The sequence below is a fragment of the Salmo trutta genome, chromosome 15 (assembly GCF_901001165.1).
Source record: "Salmo trutta chromosome 15, fSalTru1.1, whole genome shotgun sequence".
In the NCBI taxonomy this organism is placed as follows: domain Eukaryota; kingdom Metazoa; phylum Chordata; class Actinopteri; order Salmoniformes; family Salmonidae; genus Salmo; species Salmo trutta.
The window spans coordinates 8948283-8972069 of NC_042971.1; the positions used below are offsets into that span (position 1 = coordinate 8948283).

Below are 23787 nucleotides of genomic sequence, written 5' to 3' on the forward strand. Positions count from 1 at the left end.
GTGAGAATGTTGTTCATTGACTACAGCTCAGCGTTCAACACCATAGTGCCCTCCAAGCTCATCCCTAAGGTAAAACACCTCTCTCTGCAACTAGATCCTGGACTTCCTAACATGCTTCTCCCAGGTGATGAGGGTAGGCAACAACACATCCGTCATACTAACCCCCAAAACAGGGGCCCCTCAGGGGTGCGTGCTTAGTCCCCTCCTGTACTCCCTGTTCACCCACGACTGCTTGGCAAAGCATGACTCAAAAAGTCATGAAGAGGGCATGACAACGCCTCTTCTCCCTCAGGAGGCTGAAAAGATTTGTCATGGCCCCTCAGATCCTCAAAATATTCTACAGCTGCACCATTGTGAGTATCTTGACTGGGTGCATTACCGCTTGGTATGGCAACTGCTTGGCATCCGACCGAAAAAGCACTACAGAGAGTAGTGCGCACGGCCCAATTAATCAATGGTGCCGAGCTCCCTGCCATCCAGGACCTCTATACCAGGCGGTGTCAGGATGGCCCTAAAAATCCAGCCACCCAAGTCACAGATGAAACAACAGGACCCTGAACAGTGTCGACCCCCAAATAATAAGACTGCTAAATAGTTAGGTAAATAGTTAACCTGTTGGGGATAGGGGGCAGTATTTACACGGCCGGATAAAAAACGTACCCGATTGAATCTGGTTACTACTCCTGCCCAGTAACTAGAATATGCATATAATTATTGGCTTTGGATAGAAAACACCCTAAAGTTTCTAAAACTGTTTGAATGGTGTCTGTGAGTATAACAGAACTCATACGGCAGGCAAAAACCTGAGAAGATTTCATGCAGGAAGTGGCCTGTCTGACAAGGTGTTGTTGTTCTTGCCTTTGTTTATTGAAGAGTCAGGATCTTAGCTGTAACGTGACACTTCCTACGGCTCCCATAGGCTCTCAGAGCCCGGGAAAAAGCTGAACGATGTCGAGGCAGCCCCAGGCTGAAACACATTATCGCTTTTGCCAAGTGGCCGATCAGAGGACAAAGGAATTAGGCGCGTGCCGAGTCGACCCCATGCTGTATTTTCTTTCGGCTGTTTACCTAATTGCAGATTCCCGGTCGGAATATTATCGCTTTTTTACGAGAAAAATTGCATACAAATTGATTTTAAACAGCGGTTGACATGCTTCGAAGTACGGTAATGAAATATTTAGAAATCTTTTGTCACGAAATGCACCGTGCGCGTGACCCTTATTTACCATTCGGATAGTGTCCTGAACGCACGAACAAAACGCCGCTGTTGGAACATAACTATGGATTATTTTGGACCAAACCAACATTTGTTATTGAAGTAGAAGTCCTGGGAGTGCATTCTGACGAAGAACAGGAAAGGTAATCAAACTTTTCTAATAGTAAATCGGAGTTTGGTGAAGGCTAAACTTGCTGGGTGTCTAAATAGCTAGCCCTGTGATGCCGGGCTATCTACTTAGAATATTGCAAAATGTGCTTTCACCGAAAAGCTATTTTAAAATCGGACATATCGATTGCATAGAGGAGTTCTGTATCTATAATTCTTAAAATAATTGTTATGCTTTTTGTGAGCGTTTATCGTGAGTAATTTAGTAAATTGTTAGTGAATTCGCCGGAAGTTTGCGGGGGGGTATGCTAGTTCTGAACGTCACATGCTAATGTAAAAAGCTGGTTTTTGATATAAATATGAACTTGATTGAACAAAACATGCATGTATTGTATAACATAATGTCCTAGGTGTGTCATCTGATGAAGATCATCAAAGGTTAGTGCTGCATTTAGCTGTCTTCTGGATTTTTGTGACATTATATGCTAGCTTGAAAAATGGGTGTCTGATTATTTCTGTCTGGGTACTCTGCTGACATAATCTAATGTTTTGCTTTCGTTGTAAAGCCTTTTTGAAATCGGACAGTGTGGTTAGATTAACGAGAGTCTTGTCTTTAAATAGCTGTAAAATAGTCATATGTTTGAGAAATTGAAGTAATAGCATTTCTAAGGTATTTGAAAATCGCGCCACAGGATTCAACTGGCTGTTACGTAGGTGGGACGATTTGGTGCCACCTGCCCTAGAGAGGTTAACCAAATATCTGCTTTGACCCTTTTTGCACTAACTTTTTGGACTCATCACATATGCTGCTGCTACTGTTGACTATCTGTCACTTTATTCCTAGTATATGTACATATCTACCTCAACTACCTCGTACCACTGTACATCGACACAGTACTGGTACCCTTGTATATAGCCAAGTTATCATTACTCATTGACTCAGTACTGGTACCCTTGTATATAGCCAAATCATTACTCATTGTGTACCTATCATTACCTTCATTGTTACCTTACTTTTCTATTATTTCTCTATTTTCTTTCTCTCTGCATTGTTGGGAAGGGCCCTTAAGTAAGCATTTCACTGTTAGTCCACACCTGTTGTTTACGAAGCATATGACAAATATAATTTGATTTGACCTGCCCCACCCCAAAGCACACCCTTAGCATGTGTTAAGCTCACACCAGCCCCAAACACAGTTAACCCCCACCCCCCTAGACACACCCACAGCCATCGGTCTGCTCCTCACACCCTCCCAGTTTACAGTCACCTGCCCCCTATAACCCTCTCCACCCCCACCCAGCACACAAGAACAGTCCTAATTTCATCTGTCAAACTCAAATAATAAAAGACTGGCGGCGGCTCCAGCTCCCAAACCTAAATGACTCAGAAAGGCAGGCATTCCATCCCACTTGTTTTGAAGTGAGTGTGTGTGGGACAAAAGGGAGGAATGCACTTCTACCATTGAGGAGGGAACCTGAAGTATTCCAGCGCTATTGTTCTGCCTCCTACAATAGCAGAGTACAGAAAGGTGTTCTGGGATAAAAGGCTTCTCCTTTACCTTACTAATCTCCATGTTACATAGTCACTCACTCAGTCCCTGGGGTGGCTAAAGTACTGTACAGTAAGGGAAACTTTGGTACTTTTTAGATACAAGAACATGAAAAACGGTTCGGTATTCCAATTTTTGTTGCTCTCGGTACTGCTGTCAAAATGTGTCTCACGTAGTATACTGGTTGAGAGGACCAAGTCCCATTATAGCGCGAGTGCACCGTGCCTTTTGCCTGCTCCACTTACTCATCGCTAGAGCACTGGGAGTCTGGGCTGCAACATGTTGGTTTCCCCACTCATGCTGCACAGAAGTTAACACACTTCAATAATGCAAAACGGCATGTAGAAATGTTAATTACTGTTCACAAAAAACAATGTCCATACAGGCTAGAACACTTTACAATGCAATAAGATACCAGTAGCTTCCAGCTTTGTAGGCTAACTTTCCTGGCTAGTTTACAGCTGAAGCTATCATCAATTCACTACCCTGGTACTCTGTCTGTGATAATATGCAAACCATAACGCAAAATATGCTGATTTCATAGCGGATTGCCACCAAACATTCATTCATTCACTTAATCGTTCTCTCTCACGTCTCCCCCAAAGCTGATCTATCTTGCTTTGGGAATGAAATCATTGCTGGTTAGAGAAAAAATAAGCTACTTCTATGCAAATGTTGTTAATCAGTACAATAAAATAAGTCCCAAATGGAAGGGAAACAGATCGTTTGTCATCTGTATCCTAATGAAATCAGCCAAAACAAGCTCAATAACTCAATGCATGCACACACTCCTAATGAATAATATGCATTCACCTGTATTGTGAATAGACCTAGGCTACATTTTGATTTACCCAGTTTATAAAGAGATTTACCATTCAAATAAATAATTACCATTATGTTGTTAAGTAGTTAAAATGGTAAAACCAAAGTCAAATTGATTGTATGATTGATTCATTAATGCATAAGCCTACATGGCTGCCTCTGGATAATGTTTACATAAAAAATGTAATGCTATTGTAATGATATTGAACTCAAAAGATGCCCAACGATTGAACAGACCAGAAGCTGAGATGATCTATCTGGATCAAGTGCCATTCTGTGACTTTGGTTAATATGCTTTTTTTGTGTGTGTGTGTGGTATCCCATTCATACGCACACACACGGATGCAGGCATGCACGCACACACGCACGCACACACACACACACACACACACACGAACACACACACATGAGCGCGAACAGACACACACACACACACACCTTCCCTCTCGCCCACAGTTATTCCTAGGTTGTATGGACTCTCCCTGTGCCCAGGAGGTGAACTCTTCCTGGGACGATCCCCTCTCTCTTCCCTCCTAGGTTTCTGTTACACTCCTCTCTCCTAGCATTTCACATCCACACAACAGCAAAAACCTCAGTGAGCCGTTTGCCACCAGGCAAATACACATACAGTATGAAGTGACAGTGGAAGCCTCCTCTTCAATGTGAAAGAATCACTGCTCATTTCTATTATTTCAGGTTGTATCCCATTTAAAAAGAAAAGAACAACACCAAAACATTTTTTGAAAATGTCTAATTAAAGAAAGAAATTAGAGGTCAGGCAGAGAGAGAACTTTGCTTCTTTATTTTCATGGAGCTGGGGTTGGCTGACTGGCTGTGTGCTCTGTGTTTATTCACCACTTGATGCAGCCTGAGAGCTGAGGACAGAGAAGTAGATCCAACAGATCGATGGAGGGAGGGTGAATGGAGGCTAACAGGCTATTGGGATGCCGAGATTAAAGCAGATTTACTCTCTAGTCTCTGGGTGAGCCACAGAGGACCTCTGTATTTCCAAACAAATATATATGGTGCAGAATTCATATTTACAGTGCAGCAGTCATTCTTATAGAGACTTTAGCAGTTTGCTTAATGTGTGAATATGAAATATACAAAAAACTGACCGTTCAAATCTAGAATCAGTGACTAAGGGTAATGTACTGTACGTGTAGTAGAGCCTAAGTTTATGTATTTATTTATATAACTTAGGCTAGTAGTAGGGCCTCAGTGACATCACCCACCGCCGCTCTGTCCCCCTTCTAGTAGTATCCGTTGGACTGTTCCCACGGGAATGCACTCCCCAGTCTCCGTGGCGACAACAGAAGACTTATCGCCTGGCGCGCCTGGCCTTGGACTTCAAACACAGCAGATGCTTCACGGTTAGCCTACGACAACTGGCTCCTTTTTCTCAGTGACAAGGGGCTGGCCTAGCGCACTGACTGAAATGTTGTCTGTGTGTCTGTCTGTTAGAAATAGGTTTGAATAGTATTTTTAATAGTTTCATACTGTGCTTGATTGAGCTTGCTGTTGCAATGGCCCCAAAGAACCCCAAAAGTGGAAACTGCACCCATGTGGCACTCCATTTAACATTTAACATTTAAGTCATTTAGCAGACGCTCTTATCCAGAGCGACTTACAAATTGGAGCATTCACCTATAATATCCAGTAGAACAAACACTTTACAATAGTGCATCTAAATCCTTTAAAGGGGGGGGGGGTTAGAAGGATTACTTTATCCTATCCCAGGTATTCCTTAAAGAGGTGGGGTTTCAGGTGTCTCCGGAAGGTGGTGATTGACTCCGCTGTCCTGGCATCGTGAGGGAGATTGTTCCACCATTGGGGTGCCAGAGCGGCGAACAGTTTTGACTGGGCTGAGCGGGAACTGTGCTTCCTCAGAGGTAGGGAGGCGAGCAGGCCAGAGGTGGATGAACGCAGTGCCCTTGTTTGGGTGTAGGGCCTGATCAGAGCCTGAAGGTACGGAGGTGCCGTTCCCCTCACAGCTCCGTAGGCAAGCACCATGGTCTTGTAGCGGATGCGAGCTTCAACTGGAAGCCAGTGGAGAGAGCGGAGGAGCGGGGTGACGTGAGAGAACTTGGGAAGGTTGAACACCAGACGGGCTGCGGCGTTCTGGATGAGTTGTAGGGGTTTGATGGCACAGGCAGGGAGCCCAGCCAACAGCGAGTTGCAGTAATCCAGACGGGAGATGACAAGTGCCTGGATTAGGACCTGCGCCGCTTCCTGTGTGAGGCAGGGTCGTACTCTGCGAATGTTGTAGAGCATGAACCTACAGGATCGGGTCACCGCCTTGATGTTAGTGGAGAACGACAGGGTGTTGTCCAGGATCACGCCAAGGTTCTTAGCACTCTGGGAGGAGGACACAAGGGAGTTGTCAACCGTGATGGCGAGATCATGGAACGGGCAGTCCTTCCCCGGGAGGAAGAGCAGCTCCGTCTTGCCGAGGTTCAGCTTGAGGTGGTGATCCGTCATCCACACTGATATGTCTGCCAGACATGCAGAGATGCGATTCGCCACCTGGTTGTCAGAAGGGGGAAAGGAGAAGATTAATTGTGTGTCGTCTGCATAGCAATGATAGGAGAGACCGTGTGAGGATATGACAGAGCCAAGTGACTTGGTGTATAGCGAGAATAGGAGAGGGCCTAGAACAGAGCCCTGGGGGACACCAGTGGTGAGAGCACGTGGTGCGGAGACAGCTTCTCGCCACGCCACCTGGTAGGAGCGACCTGTCAGGTAGGACGCAATCCAAGCGTGGGCCGCGCCGGAGATGCCCAGCTCGGAGAGGGTGGAGAGGAGGATCTGATGGTTCACAGTATCAAAGGCAGCAGATAGGTCTAGAAGGATGAGAGCAGAGGAGAGAGAGTTAGCTTTAGCAGTGCGGAGAGCCTCCGTGACACAGAGAAGAGCAGTCTCAGTTGAATGCCCAGTCTTGAAACCTGACTGATTAGGATCAAGAAGGTCGTTCTGAGAGAGATAGCAGGAGAGCTGGCCAAGGACGGCACGTTCAAGAGTTTTGGAGAGAAAAGAAAGAAGGGATACTGGTCTGTAGTTGTTGACATCGGAGGGATCGAGTGTAGGTTTTTTCAGAAGGGGTGCAACTCTCGCTCTCTTGAAGACGGAAGGGACGTAGCCAGCGGTCAAGGATGAGTTGATGAGCGAGGTGAGGTAGGGGAGAAGGTCTCCGGAAATGGTCTGGAGAAGAGAGGAGGGGATAGGGTCAAGTGGGCAGGTTGTTGGGCGACCGGCCGTCACAAGACGCGAGATTTCATCTGGAGAGAGAGGGGAGAAAGAGGTCAAAGCACAGGGTAGGGCAGTGTGAGCAGGACCAGCGGTGTCGCTTGACTTAGCAAACGAGGATCGGATGTCGTCAACCTTCTTTTCAAAATGGTTGACGAAGTCATCCGCAGTGAGGGAGGAGGGGGGGGGGGAGGGGGAGGAGGATTCAGGAGGGAGGAGAAGGTAGCAAAAAGCTTCCTAGGGTTAGAGGCAGATGCTTGGAATTTAGAGTGGTAGAAAGTGGCTTTAGCAGCAGAGACAGAAGAGGAAAATGTAGAGAGGAGGGAGTGAAAGGATGCGAGGTCCGCAGGGAGGCGAGTTTTCCTCCATTTCCGCTCGGCTGCCCGGAGCCCTGTTCTGTGAGCTCGCAGTGAGTCGTCGAGCCACGGAGCAGGAGGGGAGGACCGAGCCGGCCTGGAGGATAGGGGACAGAGAAAATCAAAGGATGCAGAGAGGGAGGAGAGGAGGGTTGAGGAGGCAAAATCAGGAGATAGGTTGGAGAAGGTTTGAGCAGAGGGAAGAGATGATAGGATGGAAGAGGAGAGAGTAGCAGGAGAGAGAGAGCGAAGGTTGGGACGGCGCAATACCATCCGAGTAGGGGCAGAGTGAGAAGTTTTTGATGAGAGCGAGAGGGAAAAGGATACAAGGTAGTGGTCGGAGACTTGGAGAGGAGTTGCAATGAGATTAGTGGAAGAACAGCATCTAGTAAAGATGAGGTCAAGCGTATTGCCTGCCTTGTGAGTAGGGGGGGAAGGTGAGAGGGTGAGGTCAAAAGAGGAGAGGAGTGGAAAGAAGGAGGCAGAGAGGAATGAGTCAAAGGTAGACGTGGGGAGGTTAAAGTCACCCAGAACTGTGAGAGGTGAGCCATCCTCAGGGAAGGAACTTATCAAGGCGTCAAGCTCATTGATGAACTCTCCAAGGGAACCTGGAGGGCGATAAATGATGAGGATGTTAAGCTTGAAAGGGCTGGTAACTGTGACAGCATGGAATTCAAATGAGGAGATAGACAGATGGGTCAGGGGAGAAAGAGAGAATGTCCACTTGGGAGAGATGAGGATTCCAGTGCCACCACCCCGCTGGCTCGATGCTCTAGGGGTATGCGAGAACACGTGGCCAGACGAGGAGAGAGCAGTAGGAGTAGCAGTGTTATCTGTGGTGATCCATGTTTCCGTCAGCGCCAGGAAGTCTAGGGACTGGAGGGTAGCATAGGCTGAGATGAACTCAGCCTTGTTGGCCGCAGACCGGCAGTTCCAGAGGCTGCCGGTCTGCTTTAGTCTGCTTTAGTCTGCCGGTCTCCAGGCAGACTAAAGCAAACGCTCAAGGATTTGAAAGATTTGAAATAGTATTCAAGACTGCCGTCTGTTTGTCAGAGCAGAAGAGCCCCTCTTTCTGTATTGCTGATGTCATCTATTCTCTATCTATTCCAGATTGCCCCATCACCCACATTGGTTATTCTATGGTCATCACAGATCTCACACTCGAAAGCTCAGTCCCAAAACATTCAGTGGAGAGAATCAAAACAAGAGATGCCAGCCGGTTTGATTGCTGTAGGAAAAATGACATAGAGGCTACAGTAGGTAGGTGGAACACTAGGACGATACTAAGCAACAAGTAAGTGGGTGCCACAAAGTACAACTAACCTGATTTAAACCTAGACACAGCTTCAGCAACGTATGATACATCGACAATATCCAATTTAGCTAGTCCATTCCTCGTGGAAATTTTGTACACTGCAAAAAACTGAAATTGTAGAGTAGTGAAGTGTATTCCAACTGCAGCATTGAAACGGATGATCATAGTATTGGAGTGAAGTTTAACCTTTCCATAGAATAGCGCTTGTCAGAGTGTGGAGGTCAGAGGTCAGAGTGGAGGTCAGCCCTGACAGAAAAGACGAAGACAGAACCACCACCAGAGAAAGAGAGAGACTGACCTCAGTCACAACACTGAAAGCCACGGCTCGGGGCCCAGGCTAACTCTACTTTGTTCCTTCCTCCACATTGTTTGAATACTTTTTTATTTCTGGCACTGTGGAGTCAGCTTGCTCTGGAGGAGACTGCTGCTGATGTTGGCAGTGTGTGTGTGTGTGTGCTGTGTGAGGATTGTGTGTGTATGCGTGTGTGTGTTTGTGTGTGTGGTTTGTGTGTGTGTGTGTGCGGTATGTGTGTGTTTGCGATATGTGTGTATGGTATGTGGGTGGTATGTATGTGTGTGTGGTATGTCTCTGGTGTGTGTGTGTGTGTGTGTGTGTGTGTGTGTATGCTGGTGGTGAAGGGCAGGGAGGGGAGGCCCCTACAAAGGTTCCCATTGTTTTCCTCCATCAAAAGCCCTGTGAGCGCGGCCCGCGCGTCGCTCATAATATCATCCCGTAAACGTAATGGGAGGACCGGGACAGACGGAGGGCACTGCCTGGATCGGGAAAATACCTCCATTTGGTAAATCCGACCACAACTCTATCCTCCTGATTCCTGCTTACAAGTGAAAATTAAAGCAGGAAGCACCAGTGACTCGGTCTATAAAAAAGTGGTCAGATGAAGCAGATGCTAATCTACAGGAATGTTTTGCTATCACAGACTGGAACATGTTCCGGGATTCTTCCAATGGCATTGAGGAGTACACCACATTCGTCACTGGCTTTATCAATAAGTGCATTGAGGACGTCGTCCCCACAGTGACTGTACGTACATACTAGAGGTAGACCGATTATGATTTTTCAGTGCCGATACCGATGCCGATTATTGGAGGGCCAAAAAAGCCGCTACCGATTAATCGGACGATTTTTATTTATTTATTTGTAATAATGACAATTACAACAATACTGAATGAACACTTATTTTAACTTAATAGAATACATAAATAAAATCAATTTAGCCTCAAATAAATAATGAAACATGTTCAATTTGGTTTAAATAATGCAAAAGCAAAGTGTTGGAGAAGAAAGTAAAAGTGCAATATGTGCCATGTAAGGAAGCTAACGTTTAAGTGCCTTGCTCAGAACATGGGAACATATAAAAGCTGGTGGTTCCTTTTAACATGAGTCTTCAATATTCCCAGGTAAGAAGTTTTAGGTTGTAGTTATTATAGGAATTATAGGACTATTTCTGTCTTATACGATTTGTATTTCATATACCTTTGACTATTGGATGTTCTTATAGGCACTTTAGTATAACTTCTGTCCCTCTCCTCGCTCCTACCTGGGCTCGAACCAGGAACACATCGACAACAGCCACCCTCGAAGCAGCGTTACCCATGCAGAGCAAGGGGAACAACTACTCCAAGTCTCAGAGCGCGCACCCGCTAACTAGCTAGCCATTTCACATCGGTTACACCAGCCTAATCTCGGGAGTTGACAGGCTTGAAGTCATAAACAGCGCAATGCATTGCGAAGAGCTGCTGGCAAAACGCACGAAAGTGCTGTTTGAATGAATGCTTACGAGCCTGCTGGTGCCTACCACCGCTCAGTCAGACTGCTCTATCAAATCATAGACTTAATTATAATATAATAAACACAGAGAAATACGAGCCTTAGGTCATTAATATGGTTGAATCCGGAAACTATCATCTCGAAAACAAAACATTTTTTTCTTTCAGTGAAATACAAAACCGGTCCATATTTTATCTAACGGGTGGCATCCCTAAGTCTAAATATTCCTGTTACATTGCACAACCTTCAATGGTATGTCATAATTACGTAAAATTCGGGCAAATTAGTTCGCAACGAGCCAGGCAAGAGCAGTGACAGAGAGCAGGCAAGAGCAATGAACGCAAGAGCAGTGACACAATTTCATGTTAGCAGGCAATACTAACAAAATATGCAGGTTTAAAAAATATATACTTGTGTATTGATTTTAAAGAAAGGCATTGATGTTTATGGTTAGGTACATTGGTGCAACGACAGTGCTTTTTTCGCAAATGTGCTTGTTAAACCATCACCCGTTTGTCGAAGTAGGCTGTGATTCGATGAGAAATTAACAGGCACCGCATCAATTATATGCAACGCAGGACACGTTAGATAAACTAGTAATATCATCAACCATGTGTAGTTAACTAGTGATTATGTTAAGATTGATAGTTTTTTATAAGATAAGTTATGCTAGCTAGTAACTTACCTTGGCTTCTTGTTGTCCTCGCGTAACAGGTAGTCAGCCTGCCATGCAGGCTCCTCGTGGAGTGCAATGTAAGGCAGGTGGTTAGAACATTGGACTAGTAACCAGAAGGTTGCAAAAACGAATCCCCGAATCCCCCCTGAACAAGGCAGTTAACCCCCGTTCCTGGGCCGTCATTGAAAATAAGAATGTGTTCTTAATCTGACTTGCCTAGTTAAATAAAAATATGTAAAAAAAGAATCGGCAAATCGGTAGCCGAAAACACCGATTACCGATTGTTATGAAAACTTGAAATCGGCCCCAATTAATCGGCCATTCGGATTAATCGGTCGACCTCTAGTACATACCCCAACCAGAAGCCATGGATTACAGGCAACATTCGCTCTGAACTAAAGGGTAGAGCTGCCGCTTTCAAGGTGCGGGACTCTAACACGGAAGCTTACGAGAAATCCTGCTATGCCCTGCGGCGAACCATCAAACAGGCAAAGCGCCAATACAGGGCTAAGATTGAATCATACTACACTGGCTCCGAACATCGTCTTATGTGGCAGGGCTTGCAAACTATTACAGACTACAAAGGGAAGCACAGCCGCGAGCTGCCCAGTGACACGAGCCTACCAGACGAGCTAAATCACTTTTATGCTCGCTTCGAGGCAAGCAACACTGAGGCATGCATGAGAGCATCAGCTTTTCCGGATGACTTTGTGATCACGCTCTCCATAGCCGACGTGAGTAAGACCTTTAAACAGGTCAACATACACAAGGCTGCGGGGCCAGACGGATTACAAGGACGTGTGCTCTGGGCATGTGCTGACCAACTGGCAGGTGTCTTCACTGACATTTTCAACATGTCCCTGATTGAGTCTGTAATACAACATGCTTTAAGCAGACCACCATAGTCACTGTGCCCAAGAACACAAAGGCAACCTGCCTAAATGACTACAGCCCTTAGCACTCACGTCCGTAGCCATGAAGTGCTTTGAAAGGCTGGTAATGGCTCACATCAACACCATTATCCCAGAAACCCTAGACCCACTCCAATTTGTATGCCGCCCAAACAGATCCACAGATGATGCAATCTCTATTGCACTCCACACTGCCCATTCCCACCTGGACAAAATGAACACTTATGTGAGAATGCTGTTTATTGACTACAGCTCAGCGTTCAACACCATAGTACCCTCAAAGCTCATCACTAAGCTAAGGATCCTGGGACTAAACACCTACCTTTGAAACTTCCTGACGGGCCGCCCCCAGGTGGTGAGGATAGATAGCAACACATCTGCCACGCTGATCCTCAACACTGGAGCCTCCCAGGGGTGCATGCTCAGTCCCCTCCTGTACTCCCTGTTCACCCACGACTGCATGGCCAGGCACGACTAAAACACCATCATTAAGTTTGCAGATGATCACCGACAATGACGAGACAGCCTATAGGGAGGAGGTCAGAGACCTGGCCAGGTGGTGCCAGAATAACAACCTATCCATCAACGTAACCAAGACTAAGGAGATGATTGTGGACTACAGGAAAAGGAGCACGCCCCCATTCTCATTGACAAGGCTGTAGTGGAGCAGGTTGAGAGCTTCAAGTTCCTTGGTGTTGTCACGTCCTGACCAGTAGAGGGTGTAGTTGGGTCAGGACGTGGCAGAAGATAAGTGTGTAGGTTGGTTTGTTTCGTTTATTTTGGCCGTGTGGCTCCCAATCAGGCACAGCTGTAGAGGGTTATTGCTGATTGGGAGTCACACATAAGTAGCCTACTTTTCCTTTGGGGTTTGTTCTCCAGTGGGTCTCCTCATCTTGGTCAAGCCTGTGCCTCCTCCAAGGACCAGTCCTCCGGTGGATCCCTCCACCCTGGTCTCTCCTGTGCCGTCTCCTCAGACCAGGCCTCCAGCGGGTCTCCCCAGCCTGGTGAGTCCAGGGCCTGCGCCCAGAGCCAGGCCTCCTTCATGTCTCCCCAGCCTGGTGAATCCTGAGCCGGATCTGCCAGAGTGGCCCGCCGTGCCGGATCTGCCAGAGTGGCCCGCCGTGCCGGATCTGCCGGAGTGGCCCGCCGTGCCGGATCTGCCGGAGTGGCCGCCGTGCCGGATCTGCCGGAGTGGCCCGCCTGTCCTCCGGCGCAGCCAGAGTGGCCCGCCTGTCCTTCGGCGCAGCCAGAGTCGCCCGCCTGTCCTCCGGCGCAGCCAGAATCGCCCGCCTGTCCTCCGGCGCAGCCAGAGTGGCCCGCCTGTCCTCCGGCGCAGCCAGAGTGGCCCGCCTGTCCTCCGGCGCAGCCAGAGTGGCCCGCCTGTCCTCCGGCGCAGCCAGAGTCGCCCGCCAGCCGGGTGCAACCAGAGTCGCCCGCCAGCCGGGCGCAACCAGGGTCGCCCACCAGTCCTCCGGCGCGGCCAGGGGCGCAACCTAAGTGGGCGACGCCAAGGGTGCAGCGGAGGCCACGTCCCGCACCTGATCCACCTCCAGGTTAGGTGGGTTGGGGAGGGGGGGTGTAGCACAGTGCCGTCGTTGACAGCAGCCACCCTCCCTTCCCTCCCTTATTGTTTAGGGGGGAGGATATTTTTTTTTTTTTTTTTTTTCGGTGTAGGTGCATTCGGGGTATGCACCTTTGAGGGGGGGGGGGTACTGTCACGTCCTGACCAGTAGATGTTGTAGTTGGGTCAGGACGTGGCAGAAGAGAAGTGTGTAGGTTGGTTTGTTTAGTTTATTTTGGCCGTGTGGCTTCCAATCAGGCACAGCTGTAGAGGGTTATTGCTGATTGGGAGTCACACATAAGTAGCCTACTTTTCCTTTGGGGTTTGTGGGTAATTGTTCTTGTTACTGTGTTAAAGAGGAGGTTATATATGAGTGTTGCGGTTGCCACAGAGAAAGAATGATGGTGATAGCATGCATTGCCTAGGGTGAAAACTAACAGCTTGAACAGTTCATATCAAACAGCTCCAGGTAAAAGCAGGGAGGGGGCATTAAGGGGGGGTTGTCAGTCAGTGTTTAGTGCTTCACTATCCAGTCACTATCAGACAGACTAGTCAGCTAATTAGAGTAGTAGATGAATGAACCATAAACTATATTAGTCTGCCTCAAAGAAGTGCCCCCCAGTTTGATATATCGGTAGACATGCCAGGGAAAGGAAAAGAGAAGAAGAGGGGCCACTCTTTACCTTGACCCCTCACTTTCAAAGACAGAAAAAGTGAAAAACAGATAGCAAAAAGGCTGACATGTGGTTTCCATCTATTCATATAATATGAAAAGCTAATTTGCATGTAAAGCTCTCAAACAAGTTACACATTTCCGTGGTCAAAAATGTTGTTCTATTTTCTTTGTTTTGCAATGCTTCAAAGGAACTGAACGTGCTTAAATGGATTCTGCCCAGAGCTGCAGGGGCCCCGGCGCAGTCAATGGATCAGAGGGACAGAGAGACAGGAATCTGGGGGAGAGCTGAGAGGGAGGCCAGGTGCTGCTCTGGCCTGGGTGCCCCAGAAACAGGGACGGGAAATGGGCCTGGGATGGAAAATGGGAAGGGCTGCCAGTGTGGGTCCACTCACTGTGAGAACACATCTCTGGGTCCAGGGAGAGAGAGATTGAAGACACACAGCATTAAGCTATGCGGTACATCCTGATATAACCAAATGTGGGTAGTCCCAGACTCAACACTTTTGAGCTGAGTACTGAATATTATTTTATTGTCACTTACAGATTCAGACTAATGGAACTGATTCAGACAGCCACAAAAGACAGACAGCCTTTTTGTATTTTAAACCCTCAAAGCCTCAGATCGGCCCCTTTTCCAGATGTTCTCAAGAGCTTTCTGCTCTTGATTCTTCTCCCCTGAGATATAAACATTTGACTTCTTTGCTACTGAACGAAAACAGGCCAAGAAGCAAAGCAGGCCACGCGTTTCCACTCCAACCCCCGCTCAGAAACCACCAGGCAGGCAGGAACAGCCTGGGGTCAGTGTCACCCTCTGTGTGTCTGTGTGTGCATTCGGTCTTCAACGAGGTCTGGAGGGCCGCACTGACATTGTTTTATATTTCCATGCCGTCAAAATATGCAAAAAAATAATCCTCTATCCATCATTTTTGGAATCTTTAATGCTGCCTGACTGTCTAGTGATTATTAGCGAGCTGGAAAGTCAAGAAACTATATGAATGTTGGCCCTTTATTCTACACAGTTTAGATTTGGTTTTAGTCATTTTAAAATGTATTGAGTTCATTCACCCCCCACACCGTATGTTTGACACCACTGGTTTAGACTTTGGGAATATGATCACAGTTTGTCGTATCCAGCCCCACTGTGAGCTAGTTACATTCATTACAAACGGAACTTCCGTAGAATGTTTAGACCATGGCCTACTGGCTGTTTTGTGATATTTGCTGGGAATTCTTTTCAGCCGGAGTTTAGCATTGTTCAGGGCGTAGTTTGAGACTGAGCAGGTGGGTCCTTGCAAAGCAGTTCATTCTGGGTAAAAAAGCAGGGCTTTTGCCTATGTCAGTGTCAGTGTCAGCCATTTGATGTGGTGAAAAGCTGTGGAGAAATCCTGAACCAGACATTTGCATGAAGAGAACGGTTTACAAATGCAAATGGGGAGAGATCTGCATTTGAGGCTAACATGGATATGAATCTGTGTCAGCAACACCGGCATATATAGTCTTTAACTATGGGTGTGCAGTTCCAGGAAATGGCGATTGATGGGACACCTAACTCATGCCCCACAGTCCTACAGTAGGCTTACGTACCTCCTACATTCTGGATACATAATGGAAAAAGATAGGGGCAGCCAGACCAGCAGCACAGCCAAATAGCATGTATGCTATTGCTATTTCTCTCTGTGGTTTAAAGTAAAGTATCTCTTTCTCAAAAGGAAGAGATGTTTACTACAGCAGAGCTCCATCCTTAAGAGATAAAGCCTGATCGTAATGAAACATTTGGCATCCTCTCAGCTCAGCACTGGACTTCAAAAGCTCTGCTCAAAATGAATTGTGAAATCCAAGCCACTGAAGAAAAAAAAAGCTTATAGAGGACATTTGAGCAAAAAGTCGCCACAAATCAGGAATCTATAGCACATCCCCAGGATGCACAGTGTCTGTTGCCAGGGATAGGAACCCTCTAGAAAAAAATAAAAAATAAAAAAGGATTACAATGAAACCTTATCCCCCAAGGTTTGTAGCTGCTTCACTTTGTTTGCTTAAAGGTCTATTCTGAACGGTGTGTGATGGTGGTGGGTGCAACATGAAGCCTGGCTCTGTGGCCGACCGACCAACGTCCTGTCTGTGTATCTATCTATCTATAGATCTGCCTGCTTGCCAGGCTGCTTTAGCAAGGCTGCACTGTAAACAAATGACATCTGACTGGAACATGGGCTATGGCTGCTGGGGGACAGACTACACAAATGTGGGCTAACAAGCAGGCTTATGTATATTTATCTATCTATAACATTTCATTTAGATTGTAGGAAAGCATCTTCATGTAAACAAACTGATCATTCTACACAACTACACAGGCAGATGTTGGCTAATACATACCTGTATTCCTGTTTGTTTAGCCAACATATACCTGTCAAAATGAAATGTTATAGATAGATAGATTTTATAATATCTATTGATCTATATAAAAAAAATGGTGTAACCGCAGATGTAAACCTAAAACCCCACTAATTCAGCCATGAAGAAGAGAAGTGCATAGCAACGAAACCCCCCATGTCTTTAAATCCATAACATACCAACATGCAGCAATTTTTTCTTGTATTTTTTGAGCATAGATTGTGGACTTCAGGAAACAGCAGAGGGAGCACCCCCCTATCCACATCAATGGGACCACAGTGGAAAAGGAGAAAAGCTTCAAGTTTCTCGGTGTACACATCACTGACAATCTGAAATGGTCCACTCACACAGACAGTGTGATGAAGTAGGGTCAACAGCGCCTCTTCAACCTCAGGAGGCTGAAGAAATTTGTCTTGGCCCCTAAGACGCTCACAAACTTTTACAGATGAACAAATGAGAGCATCCTGTCGGGCTGTATCATCGCCTGGTACGGCAACTGTACCGCTCGCAACCGTAGGGATCTCTGGACAACGCATCACCAGGGACACATTGCCTGCCCTCCAGGACATCCACAGCACCCAGTGTCACAGGAAGGCCAAAAAGATCATCAAGGACATCAACCACCCGGCTACCACCCGGTTACTCAACCCTGCACCTTAGAGGCTGCTGACCTATACACAGTTGAAGTCAGAAGTTTACATACATTTAGGTTCGAGTCATTAAAACTCATTTTCAACCACTCCACAAATTTCTTGTTAACAAACTATAGTTTTGGCAAGTCGGTTAGGACATCTACTTTGTGCATGACACAAGTCATTTTTCTAACAATTGTTTACAGACAGATAATATCACATATAATTCACTGTATCACAATTCCAGTGGGTCAGAAGTTCATATACACTAAGTTGACTGTGCCTTTAAACAGCTTGGAAAAGTCCAGCAAATGATGTCATTGCTTTAGAAGCTTCTGATAGGTTAATTGACATCATTTGAGTCAATTGGAGGTGTACCTGTGGATTTATTTCAAGGCCTACCTTCAAACTCAGTGCCTCAGTCATTGTGTTAGCATTGGCTCCCGAAACTACGGCTAACTTCCTTCATACTGGATGCAATCTCACACATGTAACAACAATAGCAACATGGGTAATTAGCGTTATCTGTGTCTATGGCCGTATCTGTATCTGTCCTGGAGAGAAGTGGAGCAGCAGGTGTCCTGGCGCAGCACCTGGCCTTACTACCCTGGCCCAGGGTCCTGGGTACAACCAGTGACAGCTGTGGCCTCAGTGACTCACATCCAGCGCCAGGAAGCATGGGGCTCTCTGCCACATCCACATCACATCCCTTTACCCTGACAGATCACAGCCATGGCAGCATAACATCCTCACAATCACATTCAACGCCAGCCAACGTTCTACATTCTATTAACTCAAGTCTGGATCCTTAAAGCACCTTGGATCTAAGAGTGGACAGTGCGCCAGAAAAAAAGGCAGGGGAAAAGGTTTAGCACTCTGGCTCTCCTCCATTCAAATGGTTAAGGTAATCTTTATCAAGGACAACTGCCTGGTTCCAACCAAGATACGCACAGTAAACAAACAGAAAGAAATAGCAAACAACCATTGTATGCTACACAGTAGAGAACATTTCAAATATTGTATGGCACAGAGTTACAGTAGGTTATAGAGCCCTGAGGAATTTTTGGGGAGGGCAGATAGTGATGGGGGAAGAAAATCTATGCAGTTACATGTCACGATTTTGAACAAAATGTTTTTTTGCCATCCTATAGCTTGTTCCCCATCTTCACTTTAAATAGTAAGCTAACGTATTCAGCACTTTTATTTCTATGACTGATCAAAACAAATGTTCTCATGCTCTCTCGTCTCTGTCGCAGAGCAAAATGTTTGGAACATCAAATCGGAATAAAATCGCAGTATCGAGTCACAATACATATAGAGTTGTGAAAATCGCATTACATATCATATCGGCACCTAAGTATTGTGATAATATCGTATTGTGAGATCACATTCAATTTCCAGCCCGAACAGATACAGTATGGTCCGGCAAAGAAAGCCGTTCACTTGGACAAGATACTTATTCAACTGCTCAACTGTATCATTGCCACCACTCAAACCTCCCATAGCACTTCAACAGTATGCATGGGTAAAATGGTCTTACCTTTTTGAGCAGGGGCAGACACTGAGGCACCTTGCGCTCCGGGCTTTCCAGCTTGACGATGCTGATGAAGTCTGACTCCTGGCGCTCATCTTCACTGGTGTTGCACAGGGACAGAGGGTGAGACTGGAGAGGAGAGAGATCGAACAAGGATTTAGAACCAAACCAGACATTTAACCAAACCAGAGGGGCAGACGGGGAACCAAATCGGCTGTGATCTTACCAAATTGCACATTACAATAGGTAACGCAATAGTGGCTCCAAACTCTGTGGTTCTATCATGTCAGTCAGCTTTGCTTTGCTGTGACCACCAAACATATAGTAGCATAGGCCTATTGATGTATCTTTAAAACAGTACATTAAGATATCAACAGAGCAAGAGAAGATTAGAATAAGGTGTGCTCATTTAACACAAAATCCAGCTCCATGAGTGTGTACTGAATCTACTGCTAGCTGTCCATACGGATGGTGTACGGTTGATATACTGTATGCATTGAACTTCCTGGACAAGTGGGCGAAGATTTGACAATCTATGGAGAAAAGAAGGTATCTTCTCTCTCTTCTCCCAGCCACTTTCCCTTAACATGACAGGGGCTCAATTAACAATGCATGTACGCACAGAAAAATGGCCCAATTGAACACTTATGGGAGATTCTGGAGCGGCATCTGAGACAGCATTTTCCACCACCATCAACAAAACACCAAATTATAGAATTTCTCAAGGAAGAATGGTGTCGCATCCCTCCAATAGGATTCCAGATTGTAGAATCTATGCCAAGGCACATCGAAGCTGTTCTGGCGGCTCGTGGTGGCCAAACGCCCTATTAAGACACGTCGGTGTTGTTTCCTTTATTTTGGCAGTTACCTGTATCTATATAACTGAATAGTGACACAACAAAAATAAAGCTTTTCTTTCAAATAAATCAAATCAAAAAGACAACACGCTGTCACACTTAGAGAATAAAAGATCAAATCTTCACGTTACTGCCTAAGAATACCCCTTTGCCTCAGGGGGATAGCAGCCAAGTTAGTGACACAAACTGCTTGAGTCAGTCGCACACCAGGACACACACGACAACCAGGCCGGGAGAGACTAGGCATCATTGATAGTAGAAGTTGACTGATTCAATATATACCACATCCCCAGCCCTTATTGCTTAAATAGAAGAGAACAGTCGTAACACAATCAACTCCATGGATAAACGTTCAGTTTAGCCCATTCCCTCACATTCATTTGAAGCTAGGAGGGAAACAGGAGCTAGTCTCTGGTTGGAACATTTGATCCCATCTGAAAGGGAGGGGATATATAGCTGCTGAAAAGCTGTATTTAAGAGCTCAAGGGGATAGCAGCCAAGTTAGTGACACAAACTGCTGGAGTCAGTCGCACACCACGACACACACGGCAACCAGGCCGGGAGAGACTAGGCATCATTGATAGTGGAGGTCGGCCGATTATGATTTTTCAACGCCGATACCGGTACCGGTTATTGGCGGACCAAAAAAAGCTGATACCGATTAATCGGCCGATTATTATTGTTTTTTTTATATGTATATATACACACACACACACACAGCTCTGAAGTGACAACGATACTGAAGAGTCTGCTTAAGAGACAAATACTCTCAACTGTTTGAATAATAAAAATAGAGTTTAAGTTACCTGTGATGAATGCTGAAAACAAAAACTGTAATTTCTATATGCAGGAAATCCTATTTTAATAATGGGCATAGTAAGAATTGACTACAAAAGTGCGAGTCATAATTCCCATGACACCTTCCAGCAAAATCTGAAAAGCGGTTCCTTCATTTATTCCATAGGATATTTTTAGATTAACTTAAAATAAGGTCTTTGTTTGGTTTAGGCTTACACCAACTTGCCAATTTTATAACTGTGTAGATATCCATAGGATATAACTCTGATCAATATAAGCGAAGATACAATTTTTTGTAGAGTGGATTTATGAAAATATGTTGACAAACGTTACCTAGTGAGATTTACACGGGTATCAAAACGCCGAGGCGGTTTAAGCACAAAACACAGACCTTATTTGAAGTAGATCAAGACATTCTCTATGGAAGACATGAACGGTAAAATAACGAAGAAACCCCTTTCAAGTTCAGCCGCAAGTTATTACAGGAATTATGACGCGTCGACTATTTCTCTCTAAACCATATACCTTTGACTATTACGAGCCTGCTGCTGCCTACCACCGCTCAGTCAGACTGCTCTATCAAATATCAAATCATAGACTTAACTATAATATAATAAACCTTAGGTCATTAATATGGTCAAATCCGGAAACTATCATCTCGAAAACATTATTCGTTCAGTGACATACGGAACCGTTCCGTATTTTATCTAACGGGTGGCATCCATAAGTCTAAATATTCCTGTTACATCGCACAATCTACAATGTTATTTCATAGTTACGTAAAATTCTGGCAAATTAGTTCGCAACGAGCCAGATTCTGTATACCCTGATTCTGCGTGCAACGAATGCAAGAGAACTGACACAATTTCACCTGGTTAATATTGCCTGCTAACCTGGATTTCTTTTAGCTAAATATGCAGGTTTAAAAATATATACTTCTGTGTATTGATTTTAAGAAAGGCATTGATGTTTATGGTTAGGTACAGTTGTGCAACGATTGTGCTTTTTTTCGCAAATGCGCTTTTGTTAAATCATCCCCGTTTGGCGAAGTCTGCTGTCTTTGTCAGGAAGAAATAGTCTTCACAGTTCGCAACGAGCCAGGCGGCCCAAACTGCTGCATATACCCTGACTCCGTTTGCAAGAGAAGTGACACATTTTCCCTAGTTAAAAGAAATTCATGTTAGCAGGCAATATTAACTAAATATGCAGGTTTCAAAATATATTCTTGTGTATTGATTTTAAGAAAGACATTGATGTTTATGGTTAGGTACACGTCGGAGCAAAGACAGTCCTTTTTCGCGAATGCGCACCACATCGATTATATGCAAAGCAGGACAGGCTAGATAAACTAGTAATATCATCAACCATGTGTAGTTAACTAGTGTTTATGATTGATTGATTGTTTTTTATAAGATAAGTTTAATGCTAGCTAGCAACTTACCTTGGCAACGTAAAGCAGGTGGTTAGAGCGTTGGGCTAGTTAACGTAAGGTTGCATCCCCAAGCTGACAAGGTAAAAATCTGTCGTTCTGCCCCTGAACAAGGCAGTTAACCCACCGTTCCTAGGCCGTCATTGAAAATATGAATGTGTTCTTAACTGAGTTAAATAAAGGTTTAATGTGTTCTTAACTGAGTTAAATAAATGTTTAAAAAATTTAAAAAGTAAATGAAATTTATTTTATTTTTTAATCGTCAAATCGGTGGCCAAAAATACCGATTACCGATTGTTATGAAAACTTGAAATCGGCCCTAATTAATCGGCCATTCCGATTAATCGGTCGACCTCTATTTAATAGGCAACACATCTATACAACACTACACACCATGACATCAATCAGGGTATCGATGCATGAGAGAAACCAAGAAGATAGGCAACGCCTCCTCCAGCACGACACTACACATGGGTGACTTGCATCGAAACCCAACAATGAATTGCATTGAATTCAGCATGTTGAATAAAATTACATTTCAACATACTCAACCGGCTGTTACCGCTGTTGGTCTTTTTGTTGGTAGGAATGTGAGACAATATAGCCACAGGAAAGTAGAATTAAATCACCTAATCAAAGTGCTGGCATGCGCAGACCATGTAAACACGTGCAGGAGATCGGCAGGTATGCATGTGTGGCGTGCATGTATTTTCATCTTGTGTGCATGCTTCAGGTGATTGAAATCTTAACGCACTACCAGCGCTTTGAAAAGTTGATGTAATTATACTTTCCTGTGGATATATTGTGTCGCATTCCTATCTACAAAGGGACCAACTGCATGGGCAACCAACAAAGTAATTTTGTAAAATATTCTACATTCTGGCTTTTAGAGGTCATGAGAGGAAACTTTCCTCATTCAAACGCTCATTTCTGCCCGACGTAGAATTCAATCCAATTCAACATTGGGTTTCCAGGCAAATGGGTGACCAGTGCGTTTGTCATTCCGAGAGGAAAATGCCTCCGTGTGACATCAACAACAAGGGCAGAAATGTATGGCTGTCTGTCAGTGTAAATCTCTCAGCCAGATCCCGCCAGCACCCACTCTCTCCCCCACTCCAGCCCACACGCTGGTCCCTTCATGTGGCTGTGGGCTCACTGGGCTGAGGTCATGGGACCATGGGACTCCCACTGATCTGATCTCACCCAGGCCCCAACGAAAATCCCCGAATTAAAAAGACCCAGGGGTGACATCAACAGCTGGCACGAACCCTGAGAAGGGATAAGGGGCCTGACGTCATGAGTCACGCACGGCTATAGCGTGTCAGAGGAAAGGAGAGAGGGAGGAGAGAGAGAGAGAGAGAGAGAGGAGAAAGTGAGAGGGAGCGAGAGCAAGAATGAGAATAAGAGAAGAGAGAGGGAGAAAAACATCCAAAGTCAACCACCTCACGCATGGGTGGGGCCCTAGTTTATGACCACTGTACACGTGCAACAACTGATTGATATACAACTATGGACATCAGAGCATTGGCAACGTAACTAAAACTACAACACCATTGATCATTACAGAGTGACTTGTTCACTAGCGAGCCAAGAAGTCTGTCTGCACCAGATCAGGGTTAGACTAATCTAAACAACGGATCTGTCACAAACGGCCCCCTATTTAGTAGTACACTACTTTAGATCAGGGCCCATGGGGGTCTGGTCAAAAATAGTGCACTATATAGGGGACGCAGCTAACATCTGGCCTTCAGATGCAGATGCAGCTGGGTCGTCCCCAAAACACAACAATAACAGAAGCTAAATCAGAGAGAATATTGTAAACTGGATGTGAACTATGTATTTACAGAGACGGACAGGGGGAGATGTTATTGTAAACAGAGGACAGTGTGAAGTCACAGCTACAGCTGGAGACACATACTGTAC

At 45.4% G+C, this 23787-nt stretch overlaps 1 protein-coding gene across 1 annotated transcript in view; it reads right to left on the minus strand.

Annotated features, from left to right (window-relative positions):
- LOC115148431 (E3 ubiquitin-protein ligase RNF43-like) overlaps window positions 1-23787 on the minus strand; it is a 176113-nt gene that overhangs the window by 41367 nt on the left and 110959 nt on the right. Inside the window, exon 2 of the mRNA XM_029690319.1 lies at window positions 18787-18909. Within this exon, the coding sequence (XP_029546179.1) occupies window positions 18787-18909 (123 nt within the window). The remainder of the gene's footprint in view (window positions 1-18786; window positions 18910-23787) is intronic.